Source organism: Zootoca vivipara, chromosome 2 (assembly GCF_963506605.1).
Source record: "Zootoca vivipara chromosome 2, rZooViv1.1, whole genome shotgun sequence".
NCBI classification, from domain to species: Eukaryota; Metazoa; Chordata; class Lepidosauria; order Squamata; family Lacertidae; genus Zootoca; species Zootoca vivipara.
In genome coordinates, this window is record NC_083277.1 from 122,882,412 (window position 1) to 122,903,562 (window position 21,151).

At 50.4% G+C, this 21,151-nt stretch overlaps 1 protein-coding gene across 2 annotated transcripts in view; it reads right to left on the minus strand.

Moving 5' to 3' along the window:
- Positions 1–17,597, minus strand: part of ITGA5 (integrin subunit alpha 5) — a 92,670-nt gene extending 75,073 nt beyond the window's left edge. For both annotated transcript variants that reach the window (XM_035101852.2, XM_035101846.2), the window contains exon 1: positions 17,253–17,597. In XM_035101852.2, the coding sequence (XP_034957743.2) occupies positions 17,253–17,398 (146 nt within the window). In that variant the 5' untranslated portion in view covers positions 17,399–17,597. The remainder of the gene's footprint in view (positions 1–17,252) is intronic.
- Between the last annotated feature and the right edge of the window lie 3,554 nt (positions 17,598–21,151).

Genomic DNA, 21,151 nt, shown 5'->3' on the forward strand with positions numbered 1-21,151 from the left:
TAAATAAATGGCTACAGGGGTGGTGCTGTCCCCATGTTTCCTGGAGACAATGGCATCCAAGCGTAGCCAATCCAGATTCCAGACCCTGAGCAAGTCAAGCTGGCTTTGCCATGGAGAGCCCTTTTAAGAGACAACAGAAAGGGTCTGATTCCAGAGCAACTGAGATCTCACCGGCATGATTAGCATTGTGAGCCCAGCCATTGCCAATAATAATAATACTGTATAAGAATAATTTATTATTTATACCCCCCACCTGGCTGGGTTTCCCACTCTGGGCGGCTTCCAACTGAATACAATAAAACATCAAACATTAAAAACTTCCCTAAACAGGGCCACCTTCAGTTGTCTTTTAAAAGTAAAATAGTTGCTTATTGCCTTGACATCTGCTGGGAGGGCATTCCACAGGGCGGGTGCCACTACTGAGAAGGCCCTCTGCCTGGTTCCCTGTAACCTCACTTCTTGCAATGAGGGAACCACCAGTAAGCCCTCGGCACTGGATCTCAGTGTCCGGGCTGAACGATGGGGATGGAGACACTCCTTCAGGTATACAGGACCGAGGCCGTTTAGGGCTTTAAAGGTCAGTACCAACACTTTGAATTGTGCTCTGAAACGTGCTGGGAGCCAGTGTAGATCTCTCAGGACCGGTGTTATGTGGTCCCGGCGGCCACTCCCAGTCACTAGTCTAGCTTCTGCATTCTGGATTAATTGCAGTTTCCGGGTCACCTTCAAAGGTAGCCCCACATAGAGCACATTGCAGTAGTCCAAGCGGGAGATAACCAGAGCATGCACTACTCTGGCGAGACAGTCTGCGGGCAGGTAGGGTCTCAGCCTGCGTACCAGATGGAGCTGGTAGACAGCCGCCCTGGACACAGAATTAACCTGTGCCTCCATGGACAGCTGTGAGTCCAAAATCACTCCCAGGCTGCGCACCTGGTCCTTCAGGGGCACAGTTACCCCATTCAGGACCAGGGAGTCCCCCACACCCGCCCGCCCCGTCTCCCACAAACAGTACTTCTGTCTTGTCAGGATTCAACCTCAACCTGTTAGCCGCCATCCATCCTCCAACCGCCTCCAGGCACTCACACAGGACCTTCACCACCTTCACTGGTTCTGATTTAAAAGAGAGGTAGAGCTGGGTGTCATCTGCATACTGATGAACACCCAGCCCAAACCCCCTGATGATCTCCCAGAGGCTGCATGTAGATGTTAAAAAGCATGGGGGAGAGAATGGAATCCTGAGACACCCCACAAGTGAGTGCCCAGGGGTCTGAACACTCATCCCCCAACACTGGACACGGCCCCGGAGAAAGGAGCGGAACCACTGTATAACAGTGCCCCCAGTTCCCAGCCCCTCTAGACGGTCCAGAAGGATGTTATGATCAATAGTGTCAAAGGATGCTGAGAGATCCAGCAGAACTAGGAAACAGCTCTCACCTTTGTCCCTAGCTCACCGGAGATCATCGACCAGCGTGACCAAGGCAGTTTCAGTCCCATGGTGAGGCCTGAATCCCGACTGGAAGGGATCCAAATGGTCCGCTTCTTCCAGGCATGCTTGGAGTTGTTCAGCTACCACCCGCTCAATCACCTTGCCCAAGAAGGGTAAATTTGAGACTGGGCGGTAGTTGACCATATTAGCCGGGTCTAAACATGTTTTTTTAAGAAGCGGTTTAATGGCCGCCTCTTTCAGCGGGTCTGGGAAGGCTCCCTCATAGGGGGAAGCATTCACCACCCCACGGAACCCATCGCCCAGCCCTTCCCAGCTCGCTTTTATTAGCCAGGATGGGCAAGGATCAAGGAGACAGGTGGTCGGTTTCACTCGTCCAAGCAGCCTGTCCACATCCTCAGATGTAACAGCTTGGAATTGATCCTATATAACATGACTAGACAGGGCTCTAGCACTCTCCCGCCCTGGCCCTGCTCCCACGGTGGAGTCTACCTCCTTCTGAATCTGAGCGACTTTATCTGCAAAAAACTTTGCAAAAGCATTGCAGGGGATGTTGGGGTCCCTACCTGGCCCCGATGATGAAGGTGGTTCCGATAGATTGTGAACCACCTGAAAAAGTCTCCTGCTGCTGTTTTCTGCAGATGCAATAGAAACGGTGAAGAAGGTCCTCTTTGCCATTGCCATTGCCACTTGGTAGGCTTGATGTTGAGCTCTAACTTGTGTCCGGTCTGATTCAGAGTGAGTTTTCCACCACCAGCGCTCTAGCCATCTCAACGATTGTTTCATCACCCTCAGCTCTGGGGAAAACCACGGGGCTCCATGCAATCGGAGAGGGCGCTTCGGAGTCAGTCAATAGCCCTGGTTAACCCTACATTCCAGCGGGCTACCAGGGAATCAGCTGAAAGGCCATCAACATGGGATAAAACATCCCCAACCATTCTCTGGAAGCCAATTGGATCCATTAAGTGGCGGGGGCGGACCATCTGAATAGGTCCCACCTCCCTGCAAAGGGGAGGGGTCGTGGAGAAGTCCAGTTGCACCAGGAAGTGATCTGACTATGACACTTCTTTTGTTTCACTTTTACTTAATGTCAGATCACCAACATCCATAGAGGTAAACACCAGGTCTAAGGCATGTCTGCGGCTATGAGTTGGACCAAACTTATTCCGGGACAGCCCCATGGCGGCCATGCTTTCCACGAAGTCCCGAGCGGCCCCTTGTAGGTTCGTGTCAGCATGGATGTTAAAATCCCCTAGGACAACCAAACTAGGTGTCTCCAGGAGAACATCCGCCACGACCTGAAGCAGCTCGGGCAGGGAATCCTTGGTTCAGTGGCGAGGTCGGTACACCAACAGGAATTCTGTACTGCCTCTATTGCCCAACTTCCAGAACATGCACTCAGAAAACTGGGTCTTCCCAATAGGACGCCTGGTGCAAAGTAATGACTTCCTAAAAATCACTGCAACCCCCCTTCCCCGCCCACATGCCCTGGGTTGCTGTGCGTAAGAGAAACCTGGTGGACAAGCAGAGGCAAGGACAGGTCCATCTGCTTCATCCAACCAGGTCTCTGTCATATGTGCCAAGTCATCCTTTGGGTCCCTCCAAATAAGTCAGTTGGGGCTGGTGAGCATAGATGAAGCAAACGGCCACAGACATTTGGCACCGAAAAAAATACAGACGCTGTCACAAGGCCGAGCCAGAGGGCTTGCAGTTCAACCAAGAAGATGAGAATGGGTGGCAGAGGTCAGGGGCTGAAGTGGGAGAGGTCAGCCAATGGACAGGGGTCAGGAAGAGGTCCTTTCCTGACCTCCAGCTGAGGAGTCTCTGGAGAGGCAGAAGAGATACTGCCTCTGCACAAGTCCTGTCTGTTGTAGCAGTTTTGTTTGTCAGAGTGGAGCCAGAGTGTGAGCATGTCGCAGGCATGCAAGAAGCATCAAGGATACACTGGGCCATAGTTTTGCAGTACAGTATCTGCTTAGCATGCAGAAGGTCCCAGGATGGATCCCCAGCAACTTCAGTCAGCACTGCGAATACCCCATACCTGAAAGTGCGGAGAGCCACTGTCAATACAGTAAGAGTAAACAGTATTGACCTAGATGGTACAGTGCAAGGAAGCTTCCTACATTTCTGTGATAGAACTGGAGCAGCAGCCTAGACCATTTTTATTCCATTACGGCAGCCTTTCCTGGAAGTGAACACTGATTAATGTCCCTTCTTTGATGGCAACATCTAAAACTATAAACCTTCTCCTTATTTCCTTTCCTTTCCATTCCAGCAATGTGTTGAAGAAGCACAGTCAGTGAGAACTGTTTCATCCAAGCTGCTGTACCTCTTCCAAAATGTCCATAGAAACTTTCAATAACTCCCCACCCACACTTAGTAGAGGTGATCTGCCCAAGACTTAAAAACGTTAAGTGTCACTACCCTTCCTGGTCTCTCAACACAACCAGGGACCCTGCGTTCCTCAAACTCGACGAGAGAGAGAGAGAGAGAAAGGGCTCAAGCTGCCTCTGGCCTGGTGCCGTCTGGGGTCCTGCCAGCTGAGCAAGGGAGGGAGGGGCACACCCCTGGCTGATGAGCAAAGAGGAAAGCTGGCTCTAGACTAAACCAGGAGCAGACAGAAAGCCATCAAAGCTCTCTTCTCTCCACCCCCTGCCAACTCTGAAGGGTTCTCCCCCTAGAATCAAAGTGAAGGAGTCACTCAACCACATTAGCCAGACTTTCTGCAGTGGGGCTGGATGCCAGCAACACCAATGTGACAGTCACTTCTCCTCTCTGTTACTTTAAACTGCCCTGCAAAAGACCCCTCTGCTTCAGCCACCACTCTTTACTGCCCCATTGGTACCAGTGGATTTCCCTCGTCCCATCTCATCTGCTCTTGGGCAGTCCCTGAAATCTGCCTTATATATGCCTACTCCAAACAGCCCCGTCCTTGTCTTGCTCTCCTTAAGATGGAGTATAGTATCTCAGAAACAAGCCTCATCAATGTTGTGCACAGTGCTTTGCAGTTAATTTATTTCATAAAAAGTATACACTGCTTGATAGCAAAGGGGAAAAAAACCTCAAAACATTTTACAAAAGGTAAAATAGTAAAATCACGAAAAATGTACAGCCACACTTTAAAACATGCAAAAGTTAAAATACTACAACAAATTAAAATTGCCCCAACTTCCTAAGCATCTGGGTAGGCTTGTCCAAGCAGGAATGTTTTTAGCAGGTGCAAAAAAGGGGACAATGAAGGCGTTTGCTTGGTCTCAATAGGCAGGGAGCTCCAAAGTAAATAACAGAGTTCTTACAAATGTGGAACGGGGATTATGTGGCACCTGTCGTAGTGCCAGTTCCACCAATGGAAGTGGTCAAATGGGTCCATGTAAGGCAAGGCGATCCCGTAGGTAAAGTGGTCCCAAGTTGTTAAGGGCTTTTGAGACTCAATAACCTAACCGTAATTGTGCAGGACAAAGGTCTCCTCTGGAAATCCTTTTTATTGCACATTCCTGATGCTTTGTGTCCATAGTGCTATATTGGGTTGACCACACTATTGCCCCATCCTGTAGAATTACATCAGTTATATTTTATCGGCAGAATTGGAATGAATTTCTGGAACCAAAATGCTTTTTCTGTGCAGCCTGATCAGGAGCAGTCGCCATTAAGAAAAAGAGGTCGGCAACAACCTCCCCCCCCCCCTATCAACAAGTTACACTGCAATCAACTGAGCACAACCAACCAAGCTCAAGACCCTCTAACCTTATCAATACAAATAAATAGATACATAAACAAAGGACCTACCAATGTGATGCTGACACAACCGCCCTACACTGATAATACACAATAGAATGAAAGAACAATACCCCATCTCTCTCTCCCGCCCTCTTCCCCCACATGCAAGGTGTCTATGGCAAAAGTGTCTCTCACTGAATGTAAACTAACTGAAAAAACTACAAATTGAAAGCGGAGACAATAGGTGTACCTTTCCTTCTTTTCTGTTTGTTTTGTAACACACACACAAAAAACTTTAATAAAAACTATTAAAAAGAAAAAGAGGTAGGAATAGAGCAATAAATGTGTGTGGATGGCCCCTGGATCAAGTAACTTTTCTTCTTTTGAGATCTCAAAGCTCTTAACTGAGCTCAAGGTTGTCATCTGAACTAGCCAGATGTTTAACTGAGAATCAATCCCCATCATTCCACCCTTTGAAAAATAAGACTTTAGAGCCATCTTGCCCCAAAATGGTAACTAGACCTTCCGTTTTGGTGAACATAACCTTAATTTAAGGAGCCATTTGGTGCCTAGCTTATATATCTCAGTTTCTAACACTGCACCCACCATAAAATAGCTCAGGATTGTCTATATCGATTCGCAACAGCTCTGCAGGGTTTCGGACCGGAGTCTTTCCAAGCTCTACCTGGAGGCGCCAGAGATCAAACTTAGAATTGAATATCCAAATGCAAAAGACAGCACCTCTTGCACCTTCAACTGTTGCCCAGAAGAGGGAATTTCAAAAGTTGGAGTTTCCCGGGCAAACTAAAGCCTCTGAAATTCCTCTTTCCACAAAAATGCAGGAGCCCTGATCACTTTTATGTCTTGCCACCCTAACCTGGCACCTCTTCTGCTGGCAAAACAAGTGCTCAACTACTGAGCTACAGCCGTCCCTCTACCTCATGGGCCTAGAACCCACAGCCTTGTGGTTTAACAGCAACATGCCCCTACCCTACCCTACCCTACCCACTGAACTCCCAGACCCAGTGGAGCCTGAAGCTATACAGTCTATTTGTATACTCAGCAGCAGCTGCCTTGCTCTGGTTTTGGAAGTAGTTTCTTTGTAAAATTGCCATAGTTCCCCCACCGCTCAGCTTAAATAAAAACTTAATACAACGTCTCTCAGTGGATCTGGTTGTACTTATTATTGGAATAGCTGCCACATTCAGACACATTTACTATCTGGATAGGCACAGAAGAGGAGAAGGGAGGAAAGGAAGTAATAAACTAGATTTGTGTATCCATGCACATACATTTTGATGCACGCACAGCAACTTCAACATGCAAACATCCTCCTCCCAAAAGCAGAGACTTAACTTCCCCTGGGCAGGGGAAGATCTATTGTGGGTGTATTGCAATGTACACTCCGTGTTTTTCCCAGAGACAAAAGGAGGACAGTGATTTAGCAGGGACAGGAACCATAAAACAGGGACAGTTGGCGCTCAAGCACCAGGCTTGCTTAGCCTGCCAGGAAATGAAGGCTGTGTACAGAACCCACCCCTTGCACCAACCAACCCTTCCTGCCAATGGTGTAGCAAGGGGGGGGGGCGACAGGGGCAATTTGCCGCCTGGGTGACACAGCGGCTTCCTCTGCCACTGCTTCCTGCAATAAAAAAAGCGAATGCTGTCACTTTCCGCCCTGGAATCTCGGCAAGGAACTTTGTTTTGGCAATCCATAAAAAGGTCACATTTGCAAGAGCTGCAAAGAGTTTTGCCCTTTTTTTAAAGGCTGTGGCTCAGTGGAAGAATATATGCTTTCCATGCACAAGTCCCAGGTCCAGACCCCTGCAGTTTAAGAGACCTCTGGGAGCAGAGCTGGGGGTAGATGCTGCCAGTCAAGAGTAAATAACACTGAGCTAGACTCTGTATAAAGCAGTTTTCTATATGTATTTATGTTTGTTGTCTGTAGTTGATAAGTACCTATTCCCAATTCTCTCCAGAGTCTTGGAGGGCTTATCACATCTTGCCCTCAGTAGTCTCCCTTGTTTCATTCTGACATATCATCCTATGTTACAATGGTTGCGAACAAAGATCCACCAGTGTTTTTTTGGGGGGGGGAAGCACAAGAAACATTTGGACTTTTTACTGGGAAAGTACCTGTTTCACTGAGCTGGGGGGGAAATCATGGGTTTGGTCCTCTTTTTTCTAGAGAGGACTTCTGTAGCATGGGGACAAACCCTGTGAAGAGCTAGTTACAGGTAGGTAGCCATGTTGGTCTGGCGTAGTCGAAACAAAATAAAAACAATATTATGTGGCAATGCCTGACATTACTGCATTTCAAGAAAATCCAGCCATGTCGTTCAGGACAGCCAATGAGATCCCACGCAAAGCATGGAACGATGTTATATCACCATAACACACTCATCCATTTAGAATGCACAAGCTGAAAAACAAATATTTTGAAAGAAGCAGGGGTTGGGGGGAGCAAACAAATTACTTTTTATGGCTTGCATCTAAGCTGTTAAGAAAGCCTAAGTCTAAGAGGCTGAATTTGTTTCCCTACAACTGTACACAGCTGAGACAACGGCACACATGTATAGCAGGAGCTTGAGAAGAGTGATTTTGAGCCTCTGCAGGCTGCTGCTGGTGGGCTTTTTGAGGCATATTCTGCAACATCTTTTGGTGCAACAATACACATTATGGCTGTCAGGAAAAGTACTCCTGCACTTTAGTGCAAAAAACAAAACAAAACCACAGAACATCACCACCAGCAAAATTTCTAGTACGTTTACATTATTTCAGCAGAAACTTACAGGATCACGCACTGATTGGAAATGAAGCCGTTTGTCCACCTTGAAACAGTATTGAAAGTGGGATTGCCTAAAGCGTCCCCAATAATCACCATGAGGAAAATAACATTTGGAGGGGCCTTTTGAGGGGACAATCCTCTGCTAATTCTGAACTGCCCTTGACCCAGACAGAATGAGCATAACTACATCTTTACTAATACCCTGAACCAGAGATATTAAACATCTCTGAGGGATCCTTGTGGGCCAACTGCCAACTCTTTAGGGTTCAATGCACGTCCCTCCTGTCTCCTGTCCAAATCTAGATCCTAGACCAAAATCTTTTGCCAAGAATTTCAAGTAACAGCCTGGATAAAGACATGCATGGAATTTTCTTTGTCCCTTTCACTTTACGCAATTAATTAGTGACTGCTACTCAGATGTGGAAAGGTCGTCACTTCTTAACAATGACTTAGCAGAGAAATCATCTTCATGGCCCAAAGTTGATCTGTTCAAACCTTGTGTCTTATGCTCAGAATTATAAAATGCTATGAAATGGGCTGCCTGACCAGGAGACCCCCACTGAGCTCTGCAATATGCAGCAGTTAGGACCATCTTGCTGGCTGGATTGTTTCTAGGGAGCCAACCATGGTGGGGTTATGGTCACTGCACACCTGCTCCAGCTGCTTAGGCCAGGCATCGGCAATGTTTTCTGCCCGTGGGCCGGAGGATTCCCACTGTCTATCATCCGTGGGCCGGACATGGGCCGCACAGGCGCAGAAGCGATTTCCGGTGCTGCGCTGCCCATGTCCCAAACACCAGAAATGGCTTCTGCGCATGTCCGCGGCTGCGCAGAAGCGATTTCTGGCGCTGGCTGCCCATTTCCAAAATGTCCGCAGCACCAGAAATTGCTTCTGCGGCTGCGTAGACGCGATTTCCGGCACCGCTCGGCGAGTCCCCGCACCACGCTGCGCTGGTTTACCGCAGCACGCGGGGGACTTGCCAAGCGGGTGGCTCGGTTCACGGGGGGCCCGTGGGCCAGATAAATGGCCTCCATGGGCCGTATCGGGCCCAAGGGCCGGAGGTTGCTGATGCCTGACTTAGGCAGACACTTCTTTGTCTCAGCTTTGATTTTCTGCAGCTTCGGGCCTCAAGTGCAGTATGGAAACAGAGAAGAGGGGGAGGGAAAGATCAGCAGAGAGGAGAGGGCTGTTGGGCAGGTCCTTGCCTAAGAGCCCTGGAAGCAGTCAAGGAGCAAAGGCTGTCTGGAAGCTCAAAGGTGTTGTGTCAGTGCAAGACCAAGTGCTTGCTCAGAGACACAGAACCTGCTGGTGTCAATTCCCATCAGCCCAAGCCAACATGGCCAATGACAGGGGATCATGGGAGTTGTAGTCCAACAATAGTCTGGAGGGCACCAGGTTTCCGCAGGGACAGGGGTGGAAAGGGTGTTAGGGTAGTGTTTCTGGTGGGTAGTCTGCCCGCCTTTGGTCCCCACCCTGCAGCTCCCCTGTGGCTCCTAGAAGTTGTCAGCATACGACCCCAGGAATGGCTTCGACTGGCCGGCAAAATCAGGTGAGGGTAGCTGATGGGTCTCAAACCCTCGGTGAGTTAGGAACTTGCCCTGCAAGCAAAGACAGGCTCTGGTGGATTGAGCGGACCAATAGTGGGTCTAACAGTCAAGAAGGCAGTTCTACATGTGCTGTAGAGGGAAGTGAGAGGCAGGTGGGGCTTGTCAGCCTGGGAAGCTGACCCACCTAGCAAAAAGAAATGCTGATCCTAAACCTCTGCTGCCTTGTGGGATATCTTCAGGAGAATAAAAGGCTAGGGTTTTCTAGATTGGAATCCCTAAGGCGATTGGATGGCGCCTTGCCCACCTCCTTCCGGCAACTCCTGCAGCCCAGCTGGTGCCAATTGTACTGCTTTCCTTTGGACCACATCAGCAAGGCCGAAAGGGGGAACTTGTCATCTGGGTAGGCCAGGACCTCCACACACACTGTCCAGGCTTGCGCCTTGGGGAGGTCACTTCAGTGCCGCTAACGCAGCAGTTTAATTTCATCCCTGGAAGCTCCCTCCCCCCCCACTGTTTCTCAAGACAGATGGATGCCAAGAACTCTAGGGGCCTCAAAATAGCATGCATGCTGCCTCTGCCACGCCCTCATTTTATCTTCACAGGCCTGATCCTAAGCTACTGTCACTGTCCCCATTCCACACCTGACAGACGGTCAGATATTATTAACTCAGATCCCTATTCTGTTCCAGAGCTGGGGAACTTGTGGCTGTTCAGATGTAGTCCTGGCCTGAGGTGGGTCACAACAGCACCACTATCACCATACAAATATATCTTGGGGTGGGAAACTTATGGCTCTTTGGATATTACTCCCATTAGCCCCATCCAGCATGGCCCACCAAGGTTGGCGGGAGATGAAGGCTAACAACTTCTGGAGAATCACATGTTCCCTATCCCTGCTCTATTCCTTCATGGAGAAGCCGCTTGGTATCTTGGTAACACCAGCATCCTACAAGGAGGTGTGAGTGAGAGAATTCATTGCACTCTCTTCTTGACTACTGTACCGTGTTTCTCATATTATAAGTCATGTCTTATATTTATTTTTTTCTCAAAAAAACACAACATGGCTTATTTTCAAGGGATGTCTTATTGAGCTGCGGCTCCAGCCAGCTCCCGGGCTTCGCGCGCTGCCTGCTAAGGCTCCTGCCGGCTGCCGGGGCTTATCAGGAGCGCGCTTTGAGCTGCGGCTCCAGCCAGCTCCCGGGCTTCGCGCGCTGCGCGCTAAGGCTCCTGCCGGCTGCCGGGGCTTATCAGGAGCGTGCTTTGAGCTGCAGCTCCAGCCAGCTCCCGGGCTTCGCGCGCTGCCCGCTAAGGCTCCTGCTGGCTGCCGGGGCTTTGCTTAGCAGGGTCCCGATCCTTTGTTCTTTGCCCGCCGCGGCTCCTGCCGGCTGCCGGGCTTTGCGCGGCTTGAGCTGCGGGTCTAGCAGGGTCCCGGCGCCGCGCGCTGAGGCTCTACCGTAGCCGGGCTTCGCACTGAGGCTCCTACTGCAGCTCTTGCTGTGCGTGCTGCAGCTCTTGCTGGCTCCCACTCGGACGGAGCTCCACGTGGCAGCGGCATCCAGTTCCGAGGAGGCATCTTCCTTTTCTTCTTATGGTACCGTATTTTGCACAGACCTGCTCCCACCACAACCCGGTACTGCTACGTCTTATTTTCGGGGTATGCCTTATATTTCGCCAGGTCATGAAAATCCTGCCATGCCTTAAAATATGAGAAACACGGTACTGGCATGAAGAGAACCAAACAAGTATTCAGTGATGAAAGATAAGGCAAACTGGACCACAGAACTTTCATATCCACTCATTATCAAGAGTCGCTACAAATGTGACAAAAAAGAGAACGCCACTTGTGTGGGGGGTAAATAACATGCAACCAGCACACAGATTATGGCTGGTATATGTCACCTCATATGTGCAATGTGCTACTGAAGGCTGTCCCCACCCCTCACCCCTGTAAGCAGCCTGTGGCTTTCCAGTCTGCATGCACATTACAGCCTATGTGCAAACATGACACATAAAGATCCACAAGCAGGGCTGCGTCTTATTTCCTGCATGCAAATACATCCCGTGTATAGGAATGTTATCGCATTTGAGCCAGCCACTGTGCTTGATAAGCACGGCTGAAAGATCCTCACTCCAAAATCTGCTTTCGATCTCAAAACACCCTGCTAGCACTCCAAAGACAATCTTGTTTCCTGTGGAGAAGCCTGCACCAGGCCACAGTGGCGGTGGCGGAGAAAGCACATCACACACAGCACCCACCGTGCTTTGGCTTTCAGGCAGCCTTTCCTCGAAAGCGGGAGCCCGAAGAATCAAGTTGCTGCACATGCCAGCCCATCCCTGCTGAGGCACGAAGGGCCAGGACTCCTGGGATCTATCTCTGTCTCTTGGGGAGAGGAGAGGGCCTGGCGGTTTCAGGGTCTGGCTCAGAGCCAGAGCTCAACACCAAGCAAGGCAGCCTGCCAGATGCCCAGGACGCGACTGGGTTCTTTCTGAGCAGCGTCATGCTGGGAAGGACGCTGCATTTGCTTCTTGTAAGCTCACAGATGGCAGAGCCCAATGAGAACTTCTCCAGACAAGTGCAAGCACTACAATACTGGGAACTGCCTGAAAAGGAACATCCACCAATTCATATCTGGAATCTGGCATGATGTCACATTAAGTTCCATTTCTGCCCCTCGGCTGCGGGTGGACATCTGACCAAAGGGCGCCTCATTTGCTTCTGCTTGTGTGGCAGTGCTACTGGGATGGTATGGATTAAATGGGGGAAATGGGAGGGCATGGGAAGTTTCACCAATCTGGGAGGAGCTAATTTCCCCTTCAAAAACAACAACTCGTTGATAAAGAGAATGCAGATGGGGCAAGTCCTGAGGGCATGATGGGATTGGTGTCAGCACCTGGGATCCTGGGGCAGCTGCCAGGACCCAAAGAACCTTGGCAGGGCCCAAAGCGATGCCTCCCTTACTTGTTATTTTTCTGGACCAGCACAGTCATCAGCTGGATCTAGTCACCATGCCAATTTCCTGCAAAGTCCCCAACCTAGCATCACTCTGGCTAACCAAGTTGCTACCTTCCAGCTGTTGCTGGACGCCTCGTTCCATCAACAGCAACCAACTTGGCCAATCATCAGCAAGGAGAGGAGCCACGGAGTCCAGCAACATCTGGAGGATTGTGTTGGCTGCGGAGCATTGTGGGAAATTAAAAGGGTGTCCACACCCAGGCTGCTTAGCATTTCTTGGCATGCTCAGAGCCCTTTCAAACCTGGAGCCAGCCCTGGCTGCATGGAGCCAGATGCCAGTGAGTGAGAGCCCCCCCCCCAACCTTGTGCAATGTAATGTAGTGGAGTGATGGGCTTACACGGGGGAAAACCTGGGCTTAAATTTTACAAATGCTCACTTGGTTATCTCAGGCATGGTCCTCTTCTCTTAGGCAAATCTGCCTCAAAGTGTAGTTGTGAGGATAATCTTAGGGGATGGGACCATGCATGGTGCCCCAAGTTTCTTGGGAAAGCGGAATAAATATATAGCAAAGGTTGCAGCACTCAGCAACATATGTGGGATGGTCCAGCAAGGCGATCTCAGCCAGGCCAAAAGCAGTGACTGGTGCACCCGGAACAGGAATGACCCTTCCAGATGTTGCTCGACTATACCTGCTACCACCTCTCTAACCACTGGCCATGTTGGCTAGGGCTGATGGGAGCTGAAGCCCAACATCTGGAGGGCTACAGGTTCCCTATCCCTGACCTCAGAGGGAGGCCATTCTTTAAACACTTTGCAGCACAAACTACACAGGATCGCCCAAGGGCCTCCTTTCCTCTAGTGAGCTTCTGGCTCATTACATCAGGTGGAACCTGGGCTTGCAAGCTTTATAGCAGACATCCCCAAACTTAGGCCCTCCAGATGTTTTGGACTACAATTCCCATCAGCCCTGACCACTGGTCCTCTTAGCTAAGGATCATGGGAGTTGTAGGCCAAAACATCTGGAGGGCCAAAGTTTGGGGATGCCTGATTTATAGGGTGGGGACTTTGAGCCTGGGTTTCTTAGCTCTCTTAAAGCCAACACTTTCATCACTGAACTATGTTGGCTCTTCTGAAGCATCAGGCACCATTTGCCACATTATAAGGGCGTGTCCCAAGTACTGCTCATGGCAGATTAGTTACTGCTTTCTTTCTTTCTTTCTTTCTTTCTTTCTTTCTTTCTTTCTTTCTTTCTTTCTTTCTTTCTTTCTTTCTTTCTTTCTTTTAATGCTCAGAAACCATTCTTCCATCTACACAATCAGGGGATGTTGAAAGAAACTTGGAAGGGTGGGGTTTTTCCTTCCCAACTCTCCTCTGGTGCACATTTGCAAGCAAGTGCCAGCTCTCATCTCAGGGTATATATTCTCTGTGTGTCAATTAGAAGAGAGTGCAAACGTAGGCATGTATACAAGTTCAAGAGATTTTCAAGCTGATCCCATGCAGGTTTACTTGGGAGGATGTCCCAGTGAATTAAATGGAACTTATTCCAAGCCACTGCACATTGTATTGCACCAGCATTAAAAGATCCTTCTGGAAAGCTGGGCCAAAAGGAGATATTTGGGACTAAATCCACTACATACCGGTAGCTAGTGGGCTCCTTTGGGTGGAAGGACAATATATAAAATTTAAGAAATGATATATCTGAATGTGTACTGATGGTGGGTGGCACTAATTGAACACCTAAGAGAAGTTAGGTACCGTATTTTTCCATGTAAAAGATGACCTTTTTCCTGATTTTTTTTGATAAATTGAGGGTTGTCTTATACACAGGTTAATATGCTAAGTAAGCGAGAGCCTAAGTAAGCTGGGGAACGCGGGTGGCGCTGTGGGTTAAACCACAGAGCATAGGGCTTGCCGATCAGAAAGTCGGCAGTTCGAATCCCCGTGATGGGGTGAGCTCCCGTTGCTCGGTCCCTGCTCCTGCCAACCTAGCAGTTCGAAAGCATGAAGTGCAAGTAGATAGGTACCGCTCTGGCAGGAAGGTAAACGGTGTTTCTGTGCGCTGCTCTGGTTCGCCAGAAGTGGCTTAGTCATGCTGGCCACGTGACCCGGAAGCTGTACGCCGGGTCCCTCGGCCAGTAAAGCAAGATGAGCGCCGCAACCCCAGAGTCGATCACCACTGGACCTAATGGTCAGGGGTCCCTTTACCTTTAAGTGAGGGCTGGTGCTGTGACGGTAGCAGGGAAATGGTAGCAGGGAAATGTTGGACAGGAGGCTGTTTACCCGCTCTTCCCGGCTTAGGAAGAGTATTGGTGAGTGCCACTATGTGATGTATTACTGGGGGTTCGTCAAAAAGCTGCTCAACACCTCAGCGAACTTACAAAAGAAGCTCAACAACTGTTGAGTACTCCCAAAAATAGGGGTCGACTTATACATAGGGTCGTGTTATACGGTAATTTTAGACCACAACTTTATTAGTTGTAATGGGGAAGCCCTTAATTAAACATTTCAATTATCACGTCCTGCTCTAATGACAAAATGTTGGAGGTAAGCCCTGTTCCACACATGCTGTCTTTAGCATATGTGGTGTCGGAGTACAAAAACTGCCCAGGGGCCCCCAATTTTTTGGGGGGGGGGGGAAGGAAGCCAAAGTTGTTGAGCTTTTTGGGGGCGGCAGCTCAGAGATGTTGAGCTTTTGGGGGGCACACAATTCTCTCTCATGCTGCTGCAGGAGAAGAGCATTTCCTGCAGAGGCTTGGGAAGCTGTGTGCCTCATGTGAGCAGTGTGCATGCGCTGGGTGGGCCTCTCAACGGCCCGCCAATCCCAGGCACGGAGGGCAGAGCCAGCTGCGTGCCTCAGTGCCCACAGCAGATAAAGCCTATGGCGCTCCGATGGGCTCTGCTCAGCTTGGCAGCGGCTGTTGTCTGGCCTGTTGTCTGGCTCTTCAATCCCCGGACTCCAAATCTCGGCCCCAGACTCGGCCCCAGTGCCCGGGTGCCTCACACCCCTAGTGCCTATGGGTAAGCCAGCCCTGGTCCCACATAATCAATCACATGACATGGCACACACACAACACTGGAATGGCAATGCCTTTCATTGAATTTTTTGGGGGGCTTGACACCTCTGTCTAATGGCACCACTGGAACATCCCACCCAGTTGCCCAGCAGCAGCAACTCAGTCAGGAGGTGGAAGAAGTCTCGTACATGCACATGTGCCCCCACCTGTACTCCCCTTTGTGCCACATGACCTACCCCATCTCTGACTTGCACAAGCCTTTCAAACTGGTGTGTACACAAGCAGGACTAGCTGCCCTACTCAGCTTGCCCCTCCTTGTCACAGATGGAGAGCTATTCAGTCACAATATTCCCACTGTCTCAAGCAGCATCCTTTCTTTTCCGATTACCATACCAGGATGCGGATGTGTCCTCGACCCTCTAGATGCCTTGAACATCCTGGCCAGAGAGGAAGGAGGTCGGAGCATGCTTTCTTCTGCTAGTCCCCATCAGCATGGGCAAGTCTGGTCCGTAAAGTCCAGGGTGGATTAGCTGGGTGCTCAGGTCATCATCCACCACATAAGCTGTTCTATACTGAGTCAGACCACTGGTCCATCTAGCTCAGTTCTGTCTACACTGACTGGCAGCAGCTCCCCTGGGGGTTTCAAAGAAGCAATCTTTCCCAGCCCTACTGAGGATGCTAAAGATGCAAATAAGGCCCATCTCTCAAATGTGGGAGAGGAGTTCCAGAACAGGAGCTTAAGCATATTGCCTTGCCAGATTCCTCCCCACCCATTCCCCGCAAAACACCATATGAAAAGCCTGAGTGGAGCAAGGAAAGTAAGTAACTTTGCTACTTCACCAAGCACACCTTTGAGAGAGAGAGAGAGAGAGAGAGAGAGAGAGAGAGAGAGAGAGAGAGAGAGAGAGAGAGAGAGAGAGAGAGAGAGAGAGAGAGAGGAGAAACAATCCGACTCCTCCGCTTTGTCCCGAGCTAGAGACCCACTTCCCTAGACCTGGTCCCGACAAAAGGTTTGGTACCGACTGTGCGTCTCTCTCTCTCCCCCCCCCCAACTCCAGCTCATTCAACCCCAAGCCGATCCTCTTCTTTTCTTTCCCCCCACAATCTCTGGAACAAGAGCGGCGGGACGGAGCTCCGATTACAGGAAATGCTTCGTTCCGAGCCTGTTGGGGGCGCATGGAGAGTGGCGAGGCGAAGGCGCTGGTGGAGAGGCGAGGGGGGCGCGCACGGAAAATCCTCCCGTCTCGCCTGCGGCGGGTTGGGCCAGCGCGCGTCTCTCCCGCGGAACAGCAGCAGCGGCCGCCGTCGCCAAAGGGGAGTGCGCGGGGCGGAGATCCCGAGTAACGGGAGCGGGCTGGGAGGAAACGCACCAGGCGGGGCACGGTGGGTCTGCAACCACTTAGTGGGGCTGGGAAGAGGGAACGGGCAGCAGGCCAGCCGAGGGGAGGGGAGGCGTGATTTGTGGAGTCGTGCGGGGCGGGGGGGGGGGTAGTGGAGAGAGAGAATACACTTTCCGAAGCCAATTCAATCGGAGCCAATTCCATTTCGTTTCCCTTTCTAACTTGTTATCCAAGCGTTGCTAAATCTCCTGCACCTTGGATGGTGTGCGCGCACGTCCCTCCATCAAGTATCCCCAGCTTTTCTCCAAATTTTCACAGATGATCCAAGTCCCCGGATTAATGCGGGGCGGGGGTGTATGTGAAGAGAGTGAAAGTTGTCCCACTATGCCCCTCCGCAAAAAAATATACACACACAAAGTGTGTCCCCCCGGCCCTTGCCTCGCCTTACCTCTGCGCGTCCGGGAGGTAAAAGTCCACCGAGAAGCCAAACAAGCTGCCGGGAGGGCCGCGGAAAAGCGCCGGCGCCTCGGCGTCCAGGTTGAAGCCCCAAGCGCAGGGCACGCTGAAGAGGAACAGCAGGGCCCGGGGCAACATAGTTGGGCCTGGGCGGTGCGGGGTGGAGAGAAGGGGGTCTCGATGGATGGGCTGAGACAGGCAAGAACAAAATCCCAGCCGGCGCTCCGGATGCTCGCTCGCTCGCTCGCCCAAGTCTTCTTTCTCCAACCCGCCCGGAACGTGAGTGCTCCTGAGGCTCGTCGCCTCCCCTCCCTTCCTTGCCCGACAATGACTCACAAAAAGGAGGAGTCTCCCTCCCTCCCGCCCCCACCTCGACGGGACAGGGGGTGGGCAGGATGGATCTCATTAAACTGCCAGCGCTGCGAATTTTGGAGGGGAGCCAGGAACAGCTCTGATGAATATTTGGAAAAAGTTTTGAGATCTAGATTTGGCTTTAAACTCCCACACACACCTAAAAAAGAAACAACAACCGCGCGCGCACGCACACACAAAGCGAGTTCTCCCCCAAAAATAAACTGCTTCGTTTTGCAAGCGGTGGTAATAAGTTCTCCGGTTTTGCAACAACTGATGATGTCACATTGGGGTTTTCCTTGCTTGAAGGAAATCGAACACTGTGCCAATTTTTTGGGGTCGAAAGGGTTTGGTTGTGATTGGTTGCCCTGCGTTACCATGAAAACGCAGTTAAGAGTCAACCGAGTGAAACGAAATTTAATAAACCGAGTCAGGTTTTAACTCCCCGCCCCTCAAATAAAAATCTAGAGGGCTGTGTTTGAATTGGACAGGGTTTGTTTTTTTAGGGGGGGGGTGTTAATGGAGCAGAGGGATGCCCCCAAATCCTAAAGTGTTCGGATAACCAGGAGCTGGCATAGAGGAGAGTGTCACTTGCCTGACGATGGGGTTCTAGACAATCTGATCACTGTATTAAATACATGTGTCTAATGACCAGATTTGGACAACCCTGTCCTCTCCCTGTGCACCAAGTTTTCCTTCCCAATGATACATTCGCTGACTTAAACGCATTTGAATGATCAGTCAGCCCCCAGTGGCTCTGTTCACAGGTCATCTCACTTCCTGTTACCCTCCAAGTGTTGTTGGATTCCGGGGGCAAGGCTGCATTCACACTGTGCTCACCTTGAAAGTGCATGTGAAGCACACACACACCCCAAGAATCCTGGGCACTGTAGTTTATCCAGTAGTTTATCACCACAAATGCCTCCCTTGTTCTCTTATAACAACAATGGCGCCCACCTGAGAGGTGCCAGAACTAAGTCTGGTGAGTTCCAGCTGATATAAAGCCCAGAGATTATCCCTTGCAGAATTATAATCCCCACCAACCCTTAACAAACTATAGTGCCCAGGATTCTCTGAGTGGAAAATATGTGCTTTAAAAGTACAATGTGCACACAGCCCAAGGCATCCAAATCATTCTATTTGGAGAAGCCATGGATTGCACCAGCGACCTTCTGGACGCAAAGCAAATGCTCACTTTAATCAGGGCAAGGATACGAAACCTGCATAACCCTTCAGATGTCGTTGGACTACAGTTCCCATCATCTTTGACCTTTGGCCATGCCTAGTGGTGCTCGTGGGAATGGGAGTCCCAACCACATCTGAGATGCAGGTGGCACTGTGGGTTAAACCCAGAGCATCAGGCTTGCTGATCAGAAGGTTGGCAGTTCGAATCCCTGCAACGGGGTGAGCTCCCGTTGCTCAGTCCCAGCTCCTGCCAACCTAGCAGTTCGAAAGCACGTCAGAGTGCAAGTAGATAAATAGGTACCGCTCCAATTGGGAAGGTAAATGGCGTTTCCATGTGCTGCTCTGGTTCGCCAGAAGTGGCTTTGTCATGCTGGGCACATGACCCGGAAGCTGTACGCCGGCTCCCTCGGCCAGTAATGCGAGATGAGCACCGCAACCCCAGAGTCGGTCACGACTGGACCTAATGGTCAGGGGTCCCTTTACCTTTACCTAGTGGTGCTCGTGGGAATGGGAGTCCCAACCACACCTGAGAGGCAGAGATGGTGAACAGCTCCCAGGTTAAAATCCTATGCACACTTTTTCTGTGTATGATCTCTCTTGAATGAGGTTCCGAGTAGACATATAGTGCTGTCAGATTGTGATCTGTTTTAAATTGATATTTCGGAATATTATTTCTTTATAAAAAGAACAATAAAATAAAAGCAATACACTAGCTTCCTAAGAGGTCTCCTTGGTTTAAAACTTTAAAAAGAAGTGAGGATTTTTCTCATGCTTCATCACACACATCATTACATCTATAGCCTTGTTATGAGAGAACTGACAATGGTACTCTGCACATGCTTTGGGGCACTCAACTTTGCATACTTCAGGACTGGGTCCCTTTTTCCAATTAAGTTTTATTTCAGGATAAGGAAGGAAGTTTGGTCAGATTGGAAAACCCTTGTTTATCTTCATATTCAGGAATTTACCTCTTATCAAGTCGGAATTGGAGTTGGTTAAACCAGTAACTAATGAGACATCTCTTCTCCTGCTTCCAAATTATAGGCAGTTGGGTTGGCAGGATGCAAGTTCTGTATAGTCCTGAAGTGGTGCAGGTGCCCTATGTAAGTAAGGTGATGCAACGGATGTCAGGGATGAAGGTTACTGCTTGAATTGCAGAGGAGGGGCAGAGCAGAGGTTGTGCCAGCCCTTGTCTTGTGCGCTGCACTTCCCAAGCTCCTGTTTTTAGATAGTGTTTATATCTATGACCTCACTAGGTCAGTGGCCGTGGCATGCAATGACATTTTCCATAGAGGAACAGTTAGGGCCAGAGGCTTGTGGGGGCAATGGGGGAGATGCCGGGCATCTGACCATTGCACCTCCCTCCCTAAGCTGGGCAGAAGCTTCCTGGGCTTCTGGAAGGAGGTGTCAGGCTTTAATACTTTAATATTCTAATTTACCAGGAACATTTAGAGGACTACCATAGTCCCCAGGGCCGTCTTAAGCATATCTGGCGCCGTGGTGCAAAGCTCCCTCCGGCGCCCCCAACCCGTTTCCCAGAGTTTTTTAGGGAGGACGCTGCCGCCGGCGGGGCTGGAGGAGGCAGGCAGCGGCTGGAGGGCAGCTCCTCTGGTGGGGAAGAGGCGGAGGCTGGACACAATGCCTCCCGGCTCAGCTGGCCACTTTGTGCCATGGTGGCCATGGCAGACGGCAGCTACGGGCACGGCACTGCTTTGGCACGGCGTGGCATGGTGGAGCTGGGTGAGGGCGGCGAGCTGATGCCAGGCTCTTCCCTGGCGCCCTCCAGAACTTGGCGCCCTGGCGCCCCGCGCCACTAGCCTCTGTGTGTAAGACACCCCTGCTAGTCCCCCTAGCCCACTGACTGCACACCACCTGTCAGTGGGTGAGGAACCTGTGGCTCCCAAGGTGGCGTTGGACTCCAGCTCCCATTAGCCCCAACTAGCATGGCCAATGATCAGGGATGATGGGAGCTGGAGTCCAGCAACATCCCGTGAGCCACAGGCAAGCCACTAGCTAGCATGAGGTAGATGAAAGGCTTCTTCCCACTTCTTTTTATACTATGCTTCCCAGGCACAGGTCTGCATTTTAAAGCTCTGCGTCTGACTGGTTTTGCTTTTGTTTTACTCCCAGGAAAACTCCCCAGGAAAACCCACATTTTACCACTGCATGAGACAAACGGCTACAACGGAGCAGTAAAATGCAGGTTTTCCCAGGGAAAGCGTCAGGACAAAAAACACACACCACTTGGACACAGAATCATAGCATGGAGCTTTAAAACCCAGAATCGTGTCTAGAAACACAGCACAAAAGGAAGGCCGAGGGAGCCCTGAGGCAACTAACCCCTTTTCTCCTGAC